Source organism: Drosophila arizonae, chromosome X, assembly GCF_054131065.1.
Source record: "Drosophila arizonae isolate 15081-1271.41 chromosome X, UAZ_ARI_1.0, whole genome shotgun sequence".
In the NCBI taxonomy this organism is placed as follows: Eukaryota; Metazoa; Arthropoda; class Insecta; order Diptera; family Drosophilidae; genus Drosophila; species Drosophila arizonae.
Genome location: NC_142927.1, coordinates 7837730 through 7852473, shown reverse-complemented (window position 1 = coordinate 7852473; position 14744 = coordinate 7837730). Strand labels below are relative to the sequence as shown.

At 36.6% G+C, this 14744-nt stretch overlaps 4 protein-coding genes across 5 annotated transcripts; 2 read left to right on the top strand and 2 right to left on the bottom strand.

Moving 5' to 3' along the window:
- The first annotated feature begins 254 nt into the window (after positions 1-254).
- Positions 255-5768, top strand: ERp44 (Endoplasmic reticulum protein 44). The gene is made up of 7 exons (XM_089475116.1): positions 255-476; positions 699-780; positions 3965-4056; positions 4524-4917; positions 4980-5246; positions 5312-5510; positions 5573-5768. Exons 1-7 carry the CDS (start codon positions 426-428, stop codon positions 5712-5714), a joined length of 1227 nt encoding a protein of 408 aa, XP_089331242.1. The 5' UTR covers positions 255-425; the 3' UTR covers positions 5715-5768.
- An 800-nt stretch (positions 5769-6568) lies between these two features.
- On the bottom strand, positions 6569-12102 carry caz (FUS RNA binding protein cabeza). 2 transcript variants are annotated; one of them, XM_018016296.2, is made up of 7 exons: positions 11925-12102; positions 11710-11859; positions 11552-11645; positions 8993-9027; positions 7868-8022; positions 7325-7803; positions 6569-7263 (listed from the first exon to the last, which is right to left on the bottom strand). In XM_018016296.2, the coding sequence occupies exons 1-7, from the start codon at positions 11929-11931 to the stop codon at positions 6954-6956; spliced, it is 1230 nt and encodes a 409-aa protein (XP_017871785.1). In that variant the 5' UTR covers positions 11932-12102; the 3' UTR covers positions 6569-6953. The 2 variants fall into 2 exon arrangements, with proteins under 2 accessions (XP_017871785.1, XP_017871786.1); XM_018016297.2 differs by lacking the exon at positions 8993-9027.
- A 112-nt stretch (positions 12103-12214) lies between these two features.
- On the top strand, positions 12215-14404 carry LOC108619619 (vesicle transport protein GOT1B). Its single transcript, XM_018016299.2, has 6 exons — positions 12215-12404; positions 12545-12593; positions 12670-12761; positions 12837-13015; positions 13082-13163; positions 14282-14404. The coding sequence occupies exons 2-6, from the start codon at positions 12569-12571 to the stop codon at positions 14324-14326; spliced, it is 423 nt and encodes a 140-aa protein (XP_017871788.1). The 5' UTR covers positions 12215-12404; positions 12545-12568; the 3' UTR covers positions 14327-14404.
- On the bottom strand, positions 13411-14112 carry UQCR-14 (Ubiquinol-cytochrome c reductase 14 kDa subunit). Its single transcript, XM_018016300.2, has 3 exons — positions 13952-14112; positions 13781-13828; positions 13411-13721 (listed from the first exon to the last, which is right to left on the bottom strand). Exons 1-3 carry the CDS (start codon positions 13989-13991, stop codon positions 13474-13476), a joined length of 336 nt encoding a protein of 111 aa, XP_017871789.1. The 5' UTR covers positions 13992-14112; the 3' UTR covers positions 13411-13473.
- Positions 14405-14744: the final 340 nt, after the last annotated feature.

Sequence of the window (14744 nt, the reverse complement as noted above, 5' to 3'; positions counted from 1 at the left end):
TAAAATTATCAATTAATTTTATATTAATAATTTTAATAATCTTATTTTATTTTTAAATTTAATTTTACAAGTAGGCACTTATTTAAGCCTGTTATTTATTTTTATTAAGCTTAAAATGTAATGACGACCTTTTATTAACCATAACTTGTATTTTTTGATTGGAATAAACATAAATAATCAATCAGCCTGTGTAGTCACGACTGGGAAATAATCGTTACACGAAACGAATACTTTTCTGCATGGGTACTTCTATTTTCAGGCATTAACCAACACTATACGATAATCAACGAAGTTGTTATAATTATTATATATATACGTCGTGACTGCGTTTTCATTCCACCTAATGTAAAAGTGAATTAAAATTAAATAAATTAGTTTTCAGTAGTTTATAAATATTGGCCCAGCCTGCCGCCCACAGCACCAACATGACCGAATCCATAAAGCCATTGCTGGTCTCCTGCTTAGCCATTGTTGCGGTAAGTCGACGTGTTCTACCCGCACCCGCTCGAATCAGAGCGACGGTGAGTCGGCCGGCTAAGACGTGGAAATGTCCCAAGCTTGTTTGGTCAATGATCAGTGGCCAATGACCAAAGCTACATGTGACAAATGACCTGTGAATCAATACACATTCGAGCTCACTGGAATATGATCAACTAATGAATGAGTGGTTATTGTTTTCTGCCTTATGCTAATTTCAGGTTCTACATGTCCTTTACCAGCCAACAGATGCGACTGGTGGTGCGTTGCCCCTGACCAGTGAAAATATTGATATGACATTAGGTAAGCCGATAATGATAGCACCTGCTGCAACATAAACATAGCTAGAGCAAGTGCATTAAAAGCCGCATGGACTACATATATACCTACATACATACACACATATTCGCATCCAAGCATATTTACTTAATAACTCAGCTGGTGCACCAATACGCATGCATACATACAAACAGGCTCACGCACACGCACTCACACACACGCGCGAGCTTCGGCGCGTGCGTGTGTGAGTGTCGCTTGACGTGTCACAAATTGAAAATCTGAAGCTCGATAAATTTCACAGAATTTGCCAGCGTGGTGGTATGCTGCTCCAGAAATATAGTCGTTACGCTCACAAAACTCAATAAACTGTAATTAGTCATAGTCAATTTGACATTCGAGTGAGCACAGGTAAACAGCATACGAGCTATATGTAAATATATAGCTAGAGCTTTAATTTAACTTTGCTGCATGATCAGCTGCAATGCGGTGTCCTTTAATGTGTGTTTTTGCCAATATTTTGCGCCGAATAGGGAAAGGCCTAACCAACTAACATTTCCCATTTGTTACCAATATTGCTAATAGTAATTCTTATCAGTTAATAAGCATAGAAAACTCTGATAGGCACAATTACACGCTCTTCCACGGCTTGATAAGATTAATTGCTGTTGGTCCAGACAGGCTGCTACTCTCTTAATGTGTTACAATACAGACAGAATATTGTGTACATATGTATGTATCTATGTATATCTGTATATACTCTCATTCCTATTATCTTTTAGATAAAGTTGTCACCTACTGGCTTTCCAATTCTTTAAGGGAAGCAACTTGTCAAAGATTCTACAATTCTTGACTTCCTTCTTATGTAGTCAAAAATTGTTAAAAATACATAAATGTTTATATTTTCTTTGGCAATTTTATATTGTTGTCTTAACAGTTAGAAACGTTATTGATAAAGCTATCATCTGATAAGTTTTAGAGTGTTAAAGGAAATTCAAAAAGTACTTATTAAAAAATCTGAAGTATGATTATTAAAAAATGGAGAAAGTATAAAAGTGAAGACTAAAAGAAAGTAGAAAAAGGAGAGAAAGGAAAAATAGAATGCATGATAAAGAGAATAATTAAAAATACAACAAACGATCTAATACGATCGGAAAAACTAAAACAGGATTTCTATCATCATTAATCAAATAATGTAACAAAATAATCCCAGGATTGTTTTACAATTGATTGATGATGGAAGATCTATAAAAAGAATGCTGCTGTGGGAGCACGGTAAACGAAGATCAGAGTAACAGTCTAGTGGAACTGTTTCGGGACCAATATATAGATAAAGATAACGCTGGCATCTAATAACTTTTAAGAAAAAAAAAAAAAAAATTAGTTTAAAGAAAATTAAACAATTTCTGACTCAATATGATTTTGTAGTCACGAGATTGTGAAAATATATACATACACTGCGCGTCATCAGGTTAGCGCCCCCCTTTACACTCAACCTCAAAGCTAAATAAAATCTAAACTATCAGAGCTCCATCTTTGAAATTTTTTTACATTATACTCCATTTATTTATCTTTAAAATACAAAAAGAATGGCTACTGTAACAATAAGGATTATTTTTAAATAATTTTTTTTTGTAAAATGTACAAAAAACATGTAACAAAAATTTGGTCATCAGATTAGCGCCCCCTGCGCTAAATTCAATTTATTTAAGTTAATGACCAAAAATAACACCGTATTTTAAGCTATTATTATTTTTAAGTAATATTAGTAGTGCGTAGTGCCGTTTTTTGTTTGAAATTACTTCAAAAATTCGATTAGGAGTGGAATTATAAAGTTGTTCAATATTATTCAAGGATATGGTTGGCCAAGCGTGTTCAGTACCTTCGATTAACTCTGTCTTTGAACTATAATGCTTTCCGGACTCATATACTTTCCTGACCAACCATCCCCAGACGTTTCCAATGATATTAAGGTCGAGTGAGTATGGTGGCCACTCCATGAGATCAATTTTTTGGCCCTGAATCCAGGACTTCAGGGATTTGGATTTGGATTTGGAGCATTATCATGCTGGGAAATCTAAAGCCGGTTTTCAGACAGGTTATAGATATGCGGAGCCGCAATTTTAAACACGGTGTTGTAGTCCTATGCGTTCATGCGCGATGTCAAAAATTGAAGCTTACAAGCGCTGTAGTAAGATATTGCACCCTACATCAATGCCACACCACCCCCCCGCCGCAACGGCTTGGAAACCGTTCCAAATAATGTTCTTCTATGCGTAGGGTATGGATATAATAAATTTAGCCATCAGTTATTTCCAAATTCAATTTTTCTCATCAGAAAAGCCAACATGCTGCCATTGGATAGACCACGTCATGTTCGCCCGGCCAAAATTAATGCGTATTTCTTTTCTCAGCATATCGACTGGTGTCTTTTTTTTTACATTCTATTTCTTTAGGTAATTAACTTTCCTTATTGCTCTTTGGACCGTTGATAAGCTCGTCTTAACACCGATTTTATCCCTAATCTTGGTGGTCGATTCATGGAAATTCGAAGCTTCCCGAACTAATGCTCTTCTATTTCCTTCTGAAATCGCTTGATTATTGCCGCTTATATAGTTTTTTCCATAGTTTTCCCTATTTGTAAGAAAATTGCCACTTAGTTTTCTGTTTTTTCCTGTTTTTTCAGCAATTTTATGGTTGCATAGTCTAGATTCGAAGTATGCCTCAATCTTTGATTTTCAACCAAAGATAAAACTGTTTCTTTACCCATACTATAAATATATTGAATGCTTTGAGCTTCACAAAAAATTTGGTGAGTGTAATTGCCAAAATAAGCAAGATAATTACAATTGCATTTGGGGGCGCTAATCTGATGACGCAAAATAAGTGCACACATTTTTTGCGAAAATAGAGAAGAATAGAAAATAAAACATAACGGGTTTTTACTCGCGCTTTTTTTTGGTATGAGAGACATCTCATATGATGATAATGAAATACAAAAAAAATTAAGAAGTTGCGTGCAATAGGCAAAGAGAAAAACGTAAAAGAAAATGAGTGTAAGGGGGGCGCTAACCTGATGACGCGAAGTGTATATACATTATATGTACTATAAATATGTAAATAATTTATTTAATATATTTAATAATAATTAATTGTTTTTTTATTTTTTTATTTATTTTTTTTTATTTTTATTTTTTTTTTTTTTTTGCAGCGTCTAACGAATTGGTTTTCCTTAATTTTTATGCGGAATGGTGTCGGTTTAGTAATATTTTAGCGCCAATTTTCAATGAAGCGGCGGATAAGGTAAGCGATAGTCAAATTATATATAATTTATATTTTATAAACATAAATATAAATATAAATATAAGCGAATATAAAGCCTTAGAAAACGTCATATAACTATACGGGAAGCTAAATTTGATAATTTGATAGTAATAGTTGTTTATGCACGCGAGGTCTGCTCAAAAAGTTCGTCAATAGCTCGGAATATATACAGTGAATTGAAGTATATATGCTACCTGCCTGACTGGCTTGCAGCTGTTTGGGCATAAACAATGAAACAGCTGGAGGAAAAAACAGAAGAAGAATTTTAACAAAAATATGTGGAGCACAAAACATTTTAGTCTTTTCTGGGGAATTTCGTCTGTTGTTTAAATTAGGCGCATGTTATCTCAATTCAAGCTGTATAAACTAACGAAAAATGTAGAATTCTTGTTGTTGTTGCTGTTGTTGTTGAATATTTCATTTATGTGCAATCAAATAAATTACAGATTAAAGCGGAATTCCCGGAAGCTGGGAAGGTGGTGCTAGGCAAAGTGGATTGTGATCGAGAGACGGCCATTGCCTCCCGTTTCCACATTAGCAAATATCCCACACTGAAGATTGTGCGCAATGGACAGCTGAGCAAGCGGGAGTATCGGGGCCAGCGGTCGGCCGAGGCGTTCTTGGAGTTTGTCAAGAAACAGCTGGAGGACCCCATCAAGGAGTTCAAATCGCTGAAGGATCTGGAGAATCTGGACTCCAAGAAGCGTAGTATTATAGGCTATTTCGATAGGCGCGATCAAGCCGAATATAATATATTCCGCAAGGTGGCCACCAACCTCAAGGAGGATTGCCAATTTCATGTTGGATTCGGTGAAGCATCGCAGGCAATGCATCCACCTGGTAAGTGTCGGAAGTACTGGGTTGTATTCACACAATTAACTAATGCAATTTAACTCTTTTAGGCACACCCATTATCGTCTTCAGACCAGATGTGGCCTTGTCGCACGAAAATGATGAAACCTATACGGGCAGCCTGTCCAATTTCGATGAGCTGAAGGTGTGGATACAGGAGAAATGTGTGCCGCTCGTCAGGGAGATCACATTCGAGACCGCTGAGGAGCTAACGGAGGAAGGGCTGCCGTTCCTTATTCTGTTCTATAAGCCCGATGACCTGAATTCCATTAAAGATTACAAAGCAATCATCGAGCAACAGTTGATGGATGAGAAGCGTACGTTTGCTTGACATTTAATTTGATCTCCTATATCAATTACCATCTGTGTTTCTTCCATGCAGAGAATGTCAATTTCCTAACCGCGGACGGCAAACGGTTTGCGCATCCGCTACACCACTTGGGCAAATCCGAAGATGATCTACCGGTCATAGCCATCGACTCGTTCAAGCACATGTACCTCTTCCCCCACTTCAATGATATGTATACGCCCGGCAAGCTAAAGCAATTCTTGCAGGATCTTTACAGTGGGAAACTGCACAGGTATGCAATAATTGATGAGCTTTATAAGCCTTTAGAAATATCTAATAACTTTTTAATTGCAGAGAGTTTCATTATGGGCCGGATCCCACAAGTAATGAAATCCAGTCGGACAATGGTAAGGGTACATCGCCGCCCGAGTCTAAATTTAAGGAACTGGGTCCATCGAAACACCGTTATACCTTGCTGGAAAAAGATGAACTGTAATATTACAAATGTATATTCATTTAAATATAATTATTAAAATTTTATAAAATTCAAGTCAAATGTTAATCGTCTGTTTTATGACGCTGCTAACACTCCAAATCAAATTTCTCTCAGTGTGCGTGCCAGTTAGTGGCACCGTTTAACTATAAATAAATACATATTAATCGAGAGCCAGCTCATCAGGAATAATAGTTTATTAATGTCCCATTAAAACTGAACTTTGAAATGATAAATTTACACACATTTTATTTGGTATTGTTTTTATTTTTATGTGGAACTCAGTTCATGCATATGTAAGTATATATACGGAGTTGACATTGAGCATATGTATGTATAATTTGCTGAGTTTGATCAAATATGTGCAGGAGCGTCTAATATTGCAACAGGAAGCTCATGTTGACTTAGACCTAGCAACTTAGGTGCAATACCTTCGTCCCGCTCTATTTTGTTATTGCTTCCCTCTCACTCTCGAAGCATATTGCTTGCTCTTGCTCTCTCTATAAGTATATGCCTACCTCTCGCTCTGATTTGTACGCATTTTCCTCCATCTCACTCTCTCAAGTATATTCCTCCCTCTCGCTCTCTTTCTGTCTCTATAAGTATGCCCCTCTCTCTCGCTTACTCTCTCTTAGAATATACCTACCTCTCGCTCTCTCTAGTATATGCATCTCTTTAAGTATATTCATCCTTCTATTTCTCTCTCTCTCTAAGCATATCCATCCTCAGTATATCCGTCTCTCTCTAGTACGTGCGAGATATTTTGAGCGGATTGCTTTAAAATCCACTTGGCTCTCTTTAAACTTATTTTCAGAAACCGAAACACTGAGCCCATATTGTAAATCATATACATATAATTTGTTTTCATTAATTTTTATTTGTATGTATCTATTACAATTATGTTTTTGTTTTTTGTTTGTAAAATTAGATTACATATACATATTATAATATGCTAGAGTCAAAACGAGTGATAAAATGCTACAGTTTGTAACAAGTTCTGAAATCGGAAATCAATGGATAAATGACTTGAATGCACGATCTGCATTTTGGTTGTTTTGTTTGTTTGTTGTTGCAGTTGTTGTTTTGACTGGTGAGGTTGTGAGGGAAGGGGGGGTGGGTGGTGGTGGTCAGGGAAAAGAGAGTGGAGCGTAATATAAAAGTACATTTAAAATTGAGTACTTGCTATGTAGTATAATTAATACGTAAGTTAGAAAAAATAGTTTTGCATGGCATGCAGCATCCTTAATATGGTCTAGAGCGCATGCCACCGTCGTTACGCATGGCGCCACCATCACGACGGCCACCGCCGCCGCCACCTCCGCGACCACGACCACCGCCGCCACCATTGTCATTGCCGTAGCGTGAGTATCCACCGCCACCGCCGCCCCCACCACTGCCTCTGTCTCTGTTTTGGTAGCCACCGCCGGAACCGCGATCATTGCCACGATCATTCATATTGCCATAGCTGCCACCACCACCGCCGCCGCCGCCTCCTCCATAACCACTATTGCCACCAGAGTTGCCGTCATCATCGCCCTTTGGTGTTTTGCAGCTAAAATAAAAGAGTTTCATTGAGTCCATGATGCAATGCGTCACGATTTGCGCCGGCTTACCGATTGCACTCGTTGCGCCAAGCAAAGTTTGTGTTGTTGCAGCTGCTGCATTTCCAATCTCCGTCACGAGGCTGGACATTACCACCGGCACCGCCGCCACCACCGCCGCCGCCGCCACCGAAACGACCGCCACCACGGCCACCGCCGCCGCCGCCACGATCGAAGTCACCGCCACCGCCGCCTCCGCCGCGATCGAAACGACCACCACCACCGCCGCCGCCGCCGCCACCGCCACCGCGATTGCGTCCACCGAAACCGCCGCGACCACCGCCGCCGCCGCCGCCTTTGTTCCAGTTGTTCTGACGCTGGGCCAGCGAGACTTTGATTTGGGCACCATTGAAATCGTTGCCATCGAACCACTGAATGGCCGACTGAGCCGCATTCACATCATCATATGTGACAGTGGCCTCGCCCTTCGAGGTGCCCGTCTCCTTGTTCTTGTACAGCCAAATCTTTGGCTTCATGGTGCGCTTATCCTTCTGCAAGCGGTAACCAACAATGATTAGTTATTTACAATGCTAAGCATATGCTGTCTTCACTTGCCTTTATGATGCCAATGGCTCCGAAATGGGTTTCAATGTCCTGCTCAGTGGTGGATGGATCCATGCCCGATACAAAGATGGTATCCTCCTGTGTGATCATATCGTTGCCTCCACCACCACCGCCGCCTCCGCTGCTATTGTTACCACCATATCCTCCTACAAAACGAAAAATCGCATTAGAAAGGCCGCCGAACGATAGACAAGTTTAGAAGTTCAGAAACGGATGAAAAACCCTTAGATCGATAGAAGTGTGGAACTGCTGGACACTCGTAACAACATTACACGCATCATATCAATTTTAGGGCAGCAACAGCGCTGTGCATACACTCGCTTAAACTCTATATATATATCTAGTTAAGAGTATATATATATATATAAATATATGGAGGATAACTCTTGCTCTTCATCTAGATGATAGATAGATAATCTTATAAGGTATTACTTTGTATTTGAAACCAGAATTTCAACAGAAACACCTCTAGAACTGTAAATATATATATAAGTACCGATTTCAGGTTGTATACCTTCACGTTTACTCGTATTACCTATAGATATTATTTAAGGTTGAGCTGCTGTCTCAGACAGATGTGATAAGTCGCTGGGAATATTATATAAATATATATATTGATGCAACACACAACCGTAGGTACACTCACTCGCACACACACACACACATACACGCATGCTCATACACACACACATTATACCAATAGCCCTATGTATTTCGCAAGCAGGATAAACCAGTGATCAGTGACCAGAACCAAGATAAACGTAAACCTTGACCCAATGACCCCGGGCCACATATTGAACTTAATTGTTTAACGTTCGAATATACACACTTAAACACTCAGTTTGGCATAGAAGCTAAACAACTCGAAATGACGAAGCTTTGAACTCATTTTACTTTTGTTATTTTTGTTTTCGTATTATCCTGTTATTTCGTTTCTTTCGCGTTTTTTTTAGACTTAAGTACCAGAAATTTCGAGTGAAATATCTTTACTCATCTTCTCTCTAGATTTTTTTTTTTTTTTTTTTGCATAGTTATTATTAATTTGTTGTTTGATTTGTAGTAAATTAATGTTATACATTACTCGATATGGTTGCAAATTGTTTTGCATTATTTTACCTTTGTTGTAGTTGTCCTTGCTGGCGCCTCCATTTCTAAAAGAGGATATTGAATAACTTATTTAATGTTTTTGGATTTTGATGGTTGTTTTTGTTTTGTTTTTGGATTGTAATGCATTATGATGGAAGTTAACGCCCACGAACGTCTCCGCTAGTATCATCGTACAACAACATGTGACTATATACATACATACGTACATATACACACACATACATGCAAATATGTATGTGTGTACTGTTAACTAAATCAATTATTTAAACATACAAAAAAAGCGTCTCATGATCTTTACCAGCTCACTTTGATGCGCATTCGATAATCCAGCGACATTCGAAGTGATCTGGTAAATAATCATCCATTGGAACAGAAATGTTTACAACTTTTAAAAGCTACGTAATTAGTTTTACTCAAATGCTGAATACATCTGTGCCACCCTCAAATTTACATATTACAATTATAATGTGCGACGTTTGCCTGGATTTTGTCAGAGAAAACGTATTTAAGGCATATAGCTTTATCGGTGCACCGAGGCTTCACTGTAACCATGCAGACAGTTAACGCTTCCTTCGCGCATCAAATATGTCTTATAAATTACATAGTCCTTATAGATAACATGATTATAATTTGTAAAAGTATAAAAGTTTATATTTTTGGTTATGATTTGTTGTTTCTTTGTTCAGATGTAAGTCGTCGTTAATCTATTCTTGGCTCTGCATGGATACATTTTGCATTCATTTTTAAACATTCCAAATTATGATGAACATACATATATGAAACATATTTCGAACCAAACTACATTTGTTTTCATTTTATAATAACCAAAATACGAAATTGATTTCTTCAATGTTATATATACACACATAACCCCTATTTTTATATATAATATCATTCAAATTCACTAAAACAGCTTAAATATATTGGACGTACACAACATTTTGCTCGACTTTTGCTTTCTTTTTTATAGGAATTGCATAGTAATAGAAAAGCACATACATTTTCAATAATTATTTTTTGCTACTTATCGTTAATATTATTAAAGTTTAACATACTATTAGTAACATGTACATACATTTATTATAACTATATTTATTGTGATTGTGATTAGGCATTGATTACACACAAATTGTAATATTCAAATACTAAATATATATATTTTTTCACATTATATTTTTAACATAAAACATGTACGAATTCGATATAAACTACTTTATATTTTTTATTTTGTATAATCCAAAAAGCGCGCAAACACAACAACTTTCCAGTTACGTTCTAATTTGAATGTGACAATCGATAAATCGACAATTGATTGCTGCGACTACGACTAAGTTTAAAAGAGTACTTAACATCCCAAGTGTTATACAAACACCTTTGTGTATAACAGTTGCGGTTTAAACGGCTTCAACTACTACAAATGCCAATGATTAATTCCTTAAATATCTGTTAAAAAGCTTAAAGTATAACGCAGTTTTATATGGATGATCTATACGAAATATGCAGAATGTGTGCTCAAATAATGAATTATTTGCTGGATTCAGAAAGTGAGAGCGAGGGAGAGACAATTTCAGAACGTATGAGAGAGCGAGTAAAATCGATCCCTTTCAATGCTGGAGGGCGTCCGTCTCAACAATTCGGGAGAGAGGGAGAGAGAGCTATATTTGTAAATCATATTGTTATAAGTCGCATCGAGCAAATCATCGTTTTCGTTCACCATTTAATTTAGCTTAAAATCAAAGCATTTCATACAAATGAGAGTTCATTAAATGTTAGTCGATATCAGTAGTACGTATACATTCAGATAGACCTTTCGCAGATCAATTCAGAATTGTAAATTACTCTCCTCATCACTCTGTAATTATCAATTAACGATCTGTACACTATGTAGATGACAGCATATTATGCTTTCGAATATCTTGGATATACAACCATACAATAATTAGAGATCTATATATATGTTAAACCACCTTGATTCGTTGTCATTATATTTGTACTTAGTACTTTTAGTTTTAATTTGGACACATAATTCATTTCATTAGTGAGGACCAAATGTACATCATTATAGTTCAATGTGCGCTCGAACAAAATAAATAATCATTTTTACATCTGAAATACCAGCTTGAATCTAATTGTCTTTGCATTATCTTGTTTACCACGATAATACGAGTTTTTCATATTTGTATGCGACATGGACTTTATAATATATATATAAATAATAAAATTGGCTCTACTTTATTACGATAAACTCACAAGGATATTTTCTCTTTGTGCTTCTTCTTGGCGAATTCATTCAGAGTCCAATTTGAGAAAAAAATTGTATATTATTTGCAAAATTTTGTTCGTTTTTCTTTTCTTTTCTCTTACGATATTTACGTATTCGTATTTACGTATTCGTATGTATGCTCGTTTTTTTTTTTTTTTTTTTTTTTTTTTTTTTTTTGTTTGTTTTTTTTTTTTTGTTCTAATGGAATTCTTATTTGGCAACACACTCTGAATTTGTAATACTCGTAGCCACATTGTACACTATCCCCATTGTATTTTAGTAGAATCATAATAATAATAACATACCCATAAGAATTGCCTCTATCATTCCATGATCCACCGCCACCACCGCCGCCGCCGCCGCTGCTGCCACCGCCACCACGATGGCCTGAATCATAACCTTAAAGAAAAATATTGTTGTTTTGCTGGAAGCTATTTGGATTGAACTTCTGAATAGTACTTACCTCCACCTGGCTTGTTATAGTTTGGAGGGGGCTCGTTATAGTTACCAGTTTTATTTGGCATTTGCTGGTAATTTGGCGGAGGAACAGCAAAGTTATTATACTGCCCGGCGCTGCCGCCGCCGCCGCCACCACCACCACCATAACCGCCACCTGAAAATTGCACATTCAATATTTTTCTTCAACTTTAACAGCGTATTTTGCTATTGTCCACTTACGATCCATTACTCAAACACGAATAAGTTTATTGCTTTTTTTGTGGGAAAAATATTTAACTTTTCTCAAACTTCTTTCACTTCTTGCGTTTCTCTTTCCCAACACCAGCGTCAGTCGAAAATTCGACTTGACTTTTTATTGTAAAAATGGCGTGTGAATCTAGGGATGTAAGAAATTTATTTATCGCCCATCTGTCAAACAATCGAAAACGAATTAAATACCTAGTCGATTAGCCGGAGGCAAGATAGCGCCGATTTCTTTGGCGTTGAAACAAATTTTAGATCACATTAAACATTTATTTTGCTGTATGCCTAGGACGATTATTGAACAAAAAGAAAGAACCTTAAAATTAAATCGACTTTCTCAGTTAACTGGATTTTCAAATATCTTTTGATCAAGCTCTTTCAATTGCATAATTTTGTTTGTAAATAGTTTTTTACTGAAAATATTGATATAAATATTGTCTAAATATTGGAATCGAGGTATGTATGACATTCTTTTTTGCGTGTTTCTCAACACTGATTTTGATAATGCAACCCTGCGATGATTGTTTATATTCATAATAATGAAACATTTGGTGTTTACGTGGAATACACCCAATGCACTTTTTTATCCTTTTAAGCATAAATATCCCAACTAAAGCAGAATGATTGAAATAACAGATCTCCAAAGTATGTTAGACAATAAGTTATATTCGTTATTGGCATATTAACACAGCTCATATTAATTATTGCACACTATTTGCAGAAATTGGAATCGGCTTGGCTGGCTTCGGCATATCGTTTTTATTTCTTGGCATGTTGCTTTTATTTGACAAAGGCTTGCTTGCCATTGGCAATGTGCGTGAGATGGCTATATTGCATATATAAGAAATCTATGGCATGGATATTATAGCAATTGCATTTCTATTACAGATTCTCTTCATATCTGGCCTTGGCTGCGTCATTGGCGTTGAGCGAACTCTTCGCTTTTTCTTTCAGCGCCACAAAGTCAAAGGGACAACAGCTTTTTTTGGTGGAATTGTTATTGTGTTGCTTGGATTCCCCATCATTGGCATGATCATTGAATCCTATGGATTTTTCGCACTATTCAGGTTCGTACACAAACACCTAAATGAACCCTGCCGGAGCACGTGCTAATTCATGTTTCCCTTTTTCAGTGGCTTCTTCCCTGTAGCCATCAATTTCCTCGGCCGTGTGCCCATATTAGGATCATTATTCAATCTTCCGTTTATGCAAAAGGTAAGATAAACCGGACTAACGACACATAAGTTAACATTCCAAGTGCGGCCTGAAGGAACTCGCCAGTATTACATAGGACACAAAATTCGTTATAAGCGTTAGCAATAGAATCTCTCTTTCGCCCCACTCCTGCATCCAAATTACAGTTTACTTAATTAATACCTATAAATAAATTGTAGCTACATATATGTATGTCATCGAATTTGCCCATAGCTATCAATGAATTAATGATTTCTTCTCAGAATAGTTTTAATTTGAATCTAATCTATGTATTTTCCAACATTTACAAATCCGCACAATGAGAAGAATTTTAGTGATTCTTGTTCCAATCCTCACGTTCCTCGCGTTCCTTTTGCACTTCCTTCAGATAGGGCTCCAAGTACTTGACATCTTCCTCGTACTTTGTCCACTGCTCCTTAGGCAAAACGGTCTTGGTCATGGACAAGTGCAAAGCACGAATTATGCGATAGTTGCGCTCATCGTACAGTTTGCGTGGAAGGCGGCGGATTGCTTCCGCAACATCTTCGTTCTCATAGAGACAATCATCACGGTGCAGACCTTAAATGGCATTATTCATTAAACATTCAAATAAGTTGTGCGGTCCAATTAGCGCTTACCGTATTGGTTGAATCCAGACAGATTGTAGGCCCATTTTCCCAAGTTAGCTGGAATGTAGAATTGCAAAGTTTGTGTTACAAATTTACGTAATCAGCCAAATGCGCAGCGGTTAAGGTTGCGCCTTTTATGATTTCGCAATATATTGGTTAGTAGAATGAGGGTATACTTACAGAAAACCAAAGGTCCCTTCCTAGCAATATAGTTGCTCATGATTAATAAAAAATCGTAATTTTAGGAAGTCGTTCGCTTGACTCTAGTTTCCCTTTATTTTAGGTATGACAGCTGACAAACTGGTGATGGCAATCACCTAAAAAAAAATATATCGATATGCTTTGCTTGACAATCGAAACACTCAAGTGTCAGTGCTGTACAGCCAACTAAATTGTCAGAATCGAATTGCGGCCAACAGCAATTCAAATGAAAAATATCGTTAGATTCAATAATTATTTCAAATCATGAAAAACACCTGATTCTTGTATTTTTTTATATTTATATTTCAGATTGTTCAAAAACTTGGTGGCGATGGGAATCGGACAACTGTATAAAATTAAACCTTATTTAGGAAGTATTTGAAATTATACAATAATGTTGTATAAATTAAATAAATTCGTTGTTGTGTAAAACCTTTTGTTAAACGCCCAAAATATATGTAAATACATATATATTCCTAAGTATTTATTATGGTATGCATATATATTATATATATACATATATAAACATTTTTTTTTTTTGCTTAACATTCACAATCATTAAGAATAATAAACCGAAAAAGATAGCCATAATTGGGCTAGTTTAAAAAGTTTATATAACGTTGCCATCATTCTTATTTAAAGGCTTTAATATTAAGGCGCACTTGTTGCCAGCGGAGTGAGCAGATAGGCAATATTATCTTCTGTCCCTTTCTGCATCATGTGCTCCACACTGAACGCGCCTATATATAGTGAAATTTTGAATGAGGGATAT

Coding starts and splice junctions, on each gene's coding strand:
- ERp44 (XM_089475116.1), top strand. CDS start 426: ATGACCGAATCCATAAAGCCATTGCTGGTCTCCTGCTTAGCCATTGTT. Junction 5,247..5,311: donor ACAGTTGATGGATGAGAAGC/GTACGTTTGCTT, acceptor TCTTCCATGCAG/AGAATGTCAATTTCCTAACC. Junction 5,511..5,572: donor TACAGTGGGAAACTGCACAG/GTATGCAATAAT, acceptor TTTTAATTGCAG/AGAGTTTCATTATGGGCCGG.
- caz (XM_018016296.2), bottom strand. Junction 11,646..11,709: donor CTATAACAAGCCAGGTGGAG/GTAAGTACTATT, acceptor TTTTTCTTTAAG/GTTATGATTCAGGCCATCGT. Junction 8,023..8,992: donor CAAGGACAACTACAACAAAG/GTAAAATAATGC, acceptor TTCGTTTTGTAG/GAGGATATGGTGGTAACAAT.
- LOC108619619 (XM_018016299.2), top strand. CDS start 12,569: ATGATTGAAATAACAGATCTCCAAA. Junction 12,762..12,836: donor GCTTGCTTGCCATTGGCAAT/GTGCGTGAGATG, acceptor TTTCTATTACAG/ATTCTCTTCATATCTGGCCT. Junction 13,164..14,281: donor ATCTTCCGTTTATGCAAAAG/GTAAGATAAACC, acceptor TTTATATTTCAG/ATTGTTCAAAAACTTGGTGG.
- UQCR-14 (XM_018016300.2), bottom strand. CDS start 13,991: ATGAGCAACTATATTGCTAGGAAGGGACCTTTGGTTTTCT. Junction 13,829..13,951: donor GAAGGGACCTTTGGTTTTCT/GTAAGTATACCC, acceptor TCTACATTCCAG/CTAACTTGGGAAAATGGGCC. Junction 13,722..13,780: donor GTCTGGATTCAACCAATACG/GTAAGCGCTAAT, acceptor ATGCCATTTAAG/GTCTGCACCGTGATGATTGT.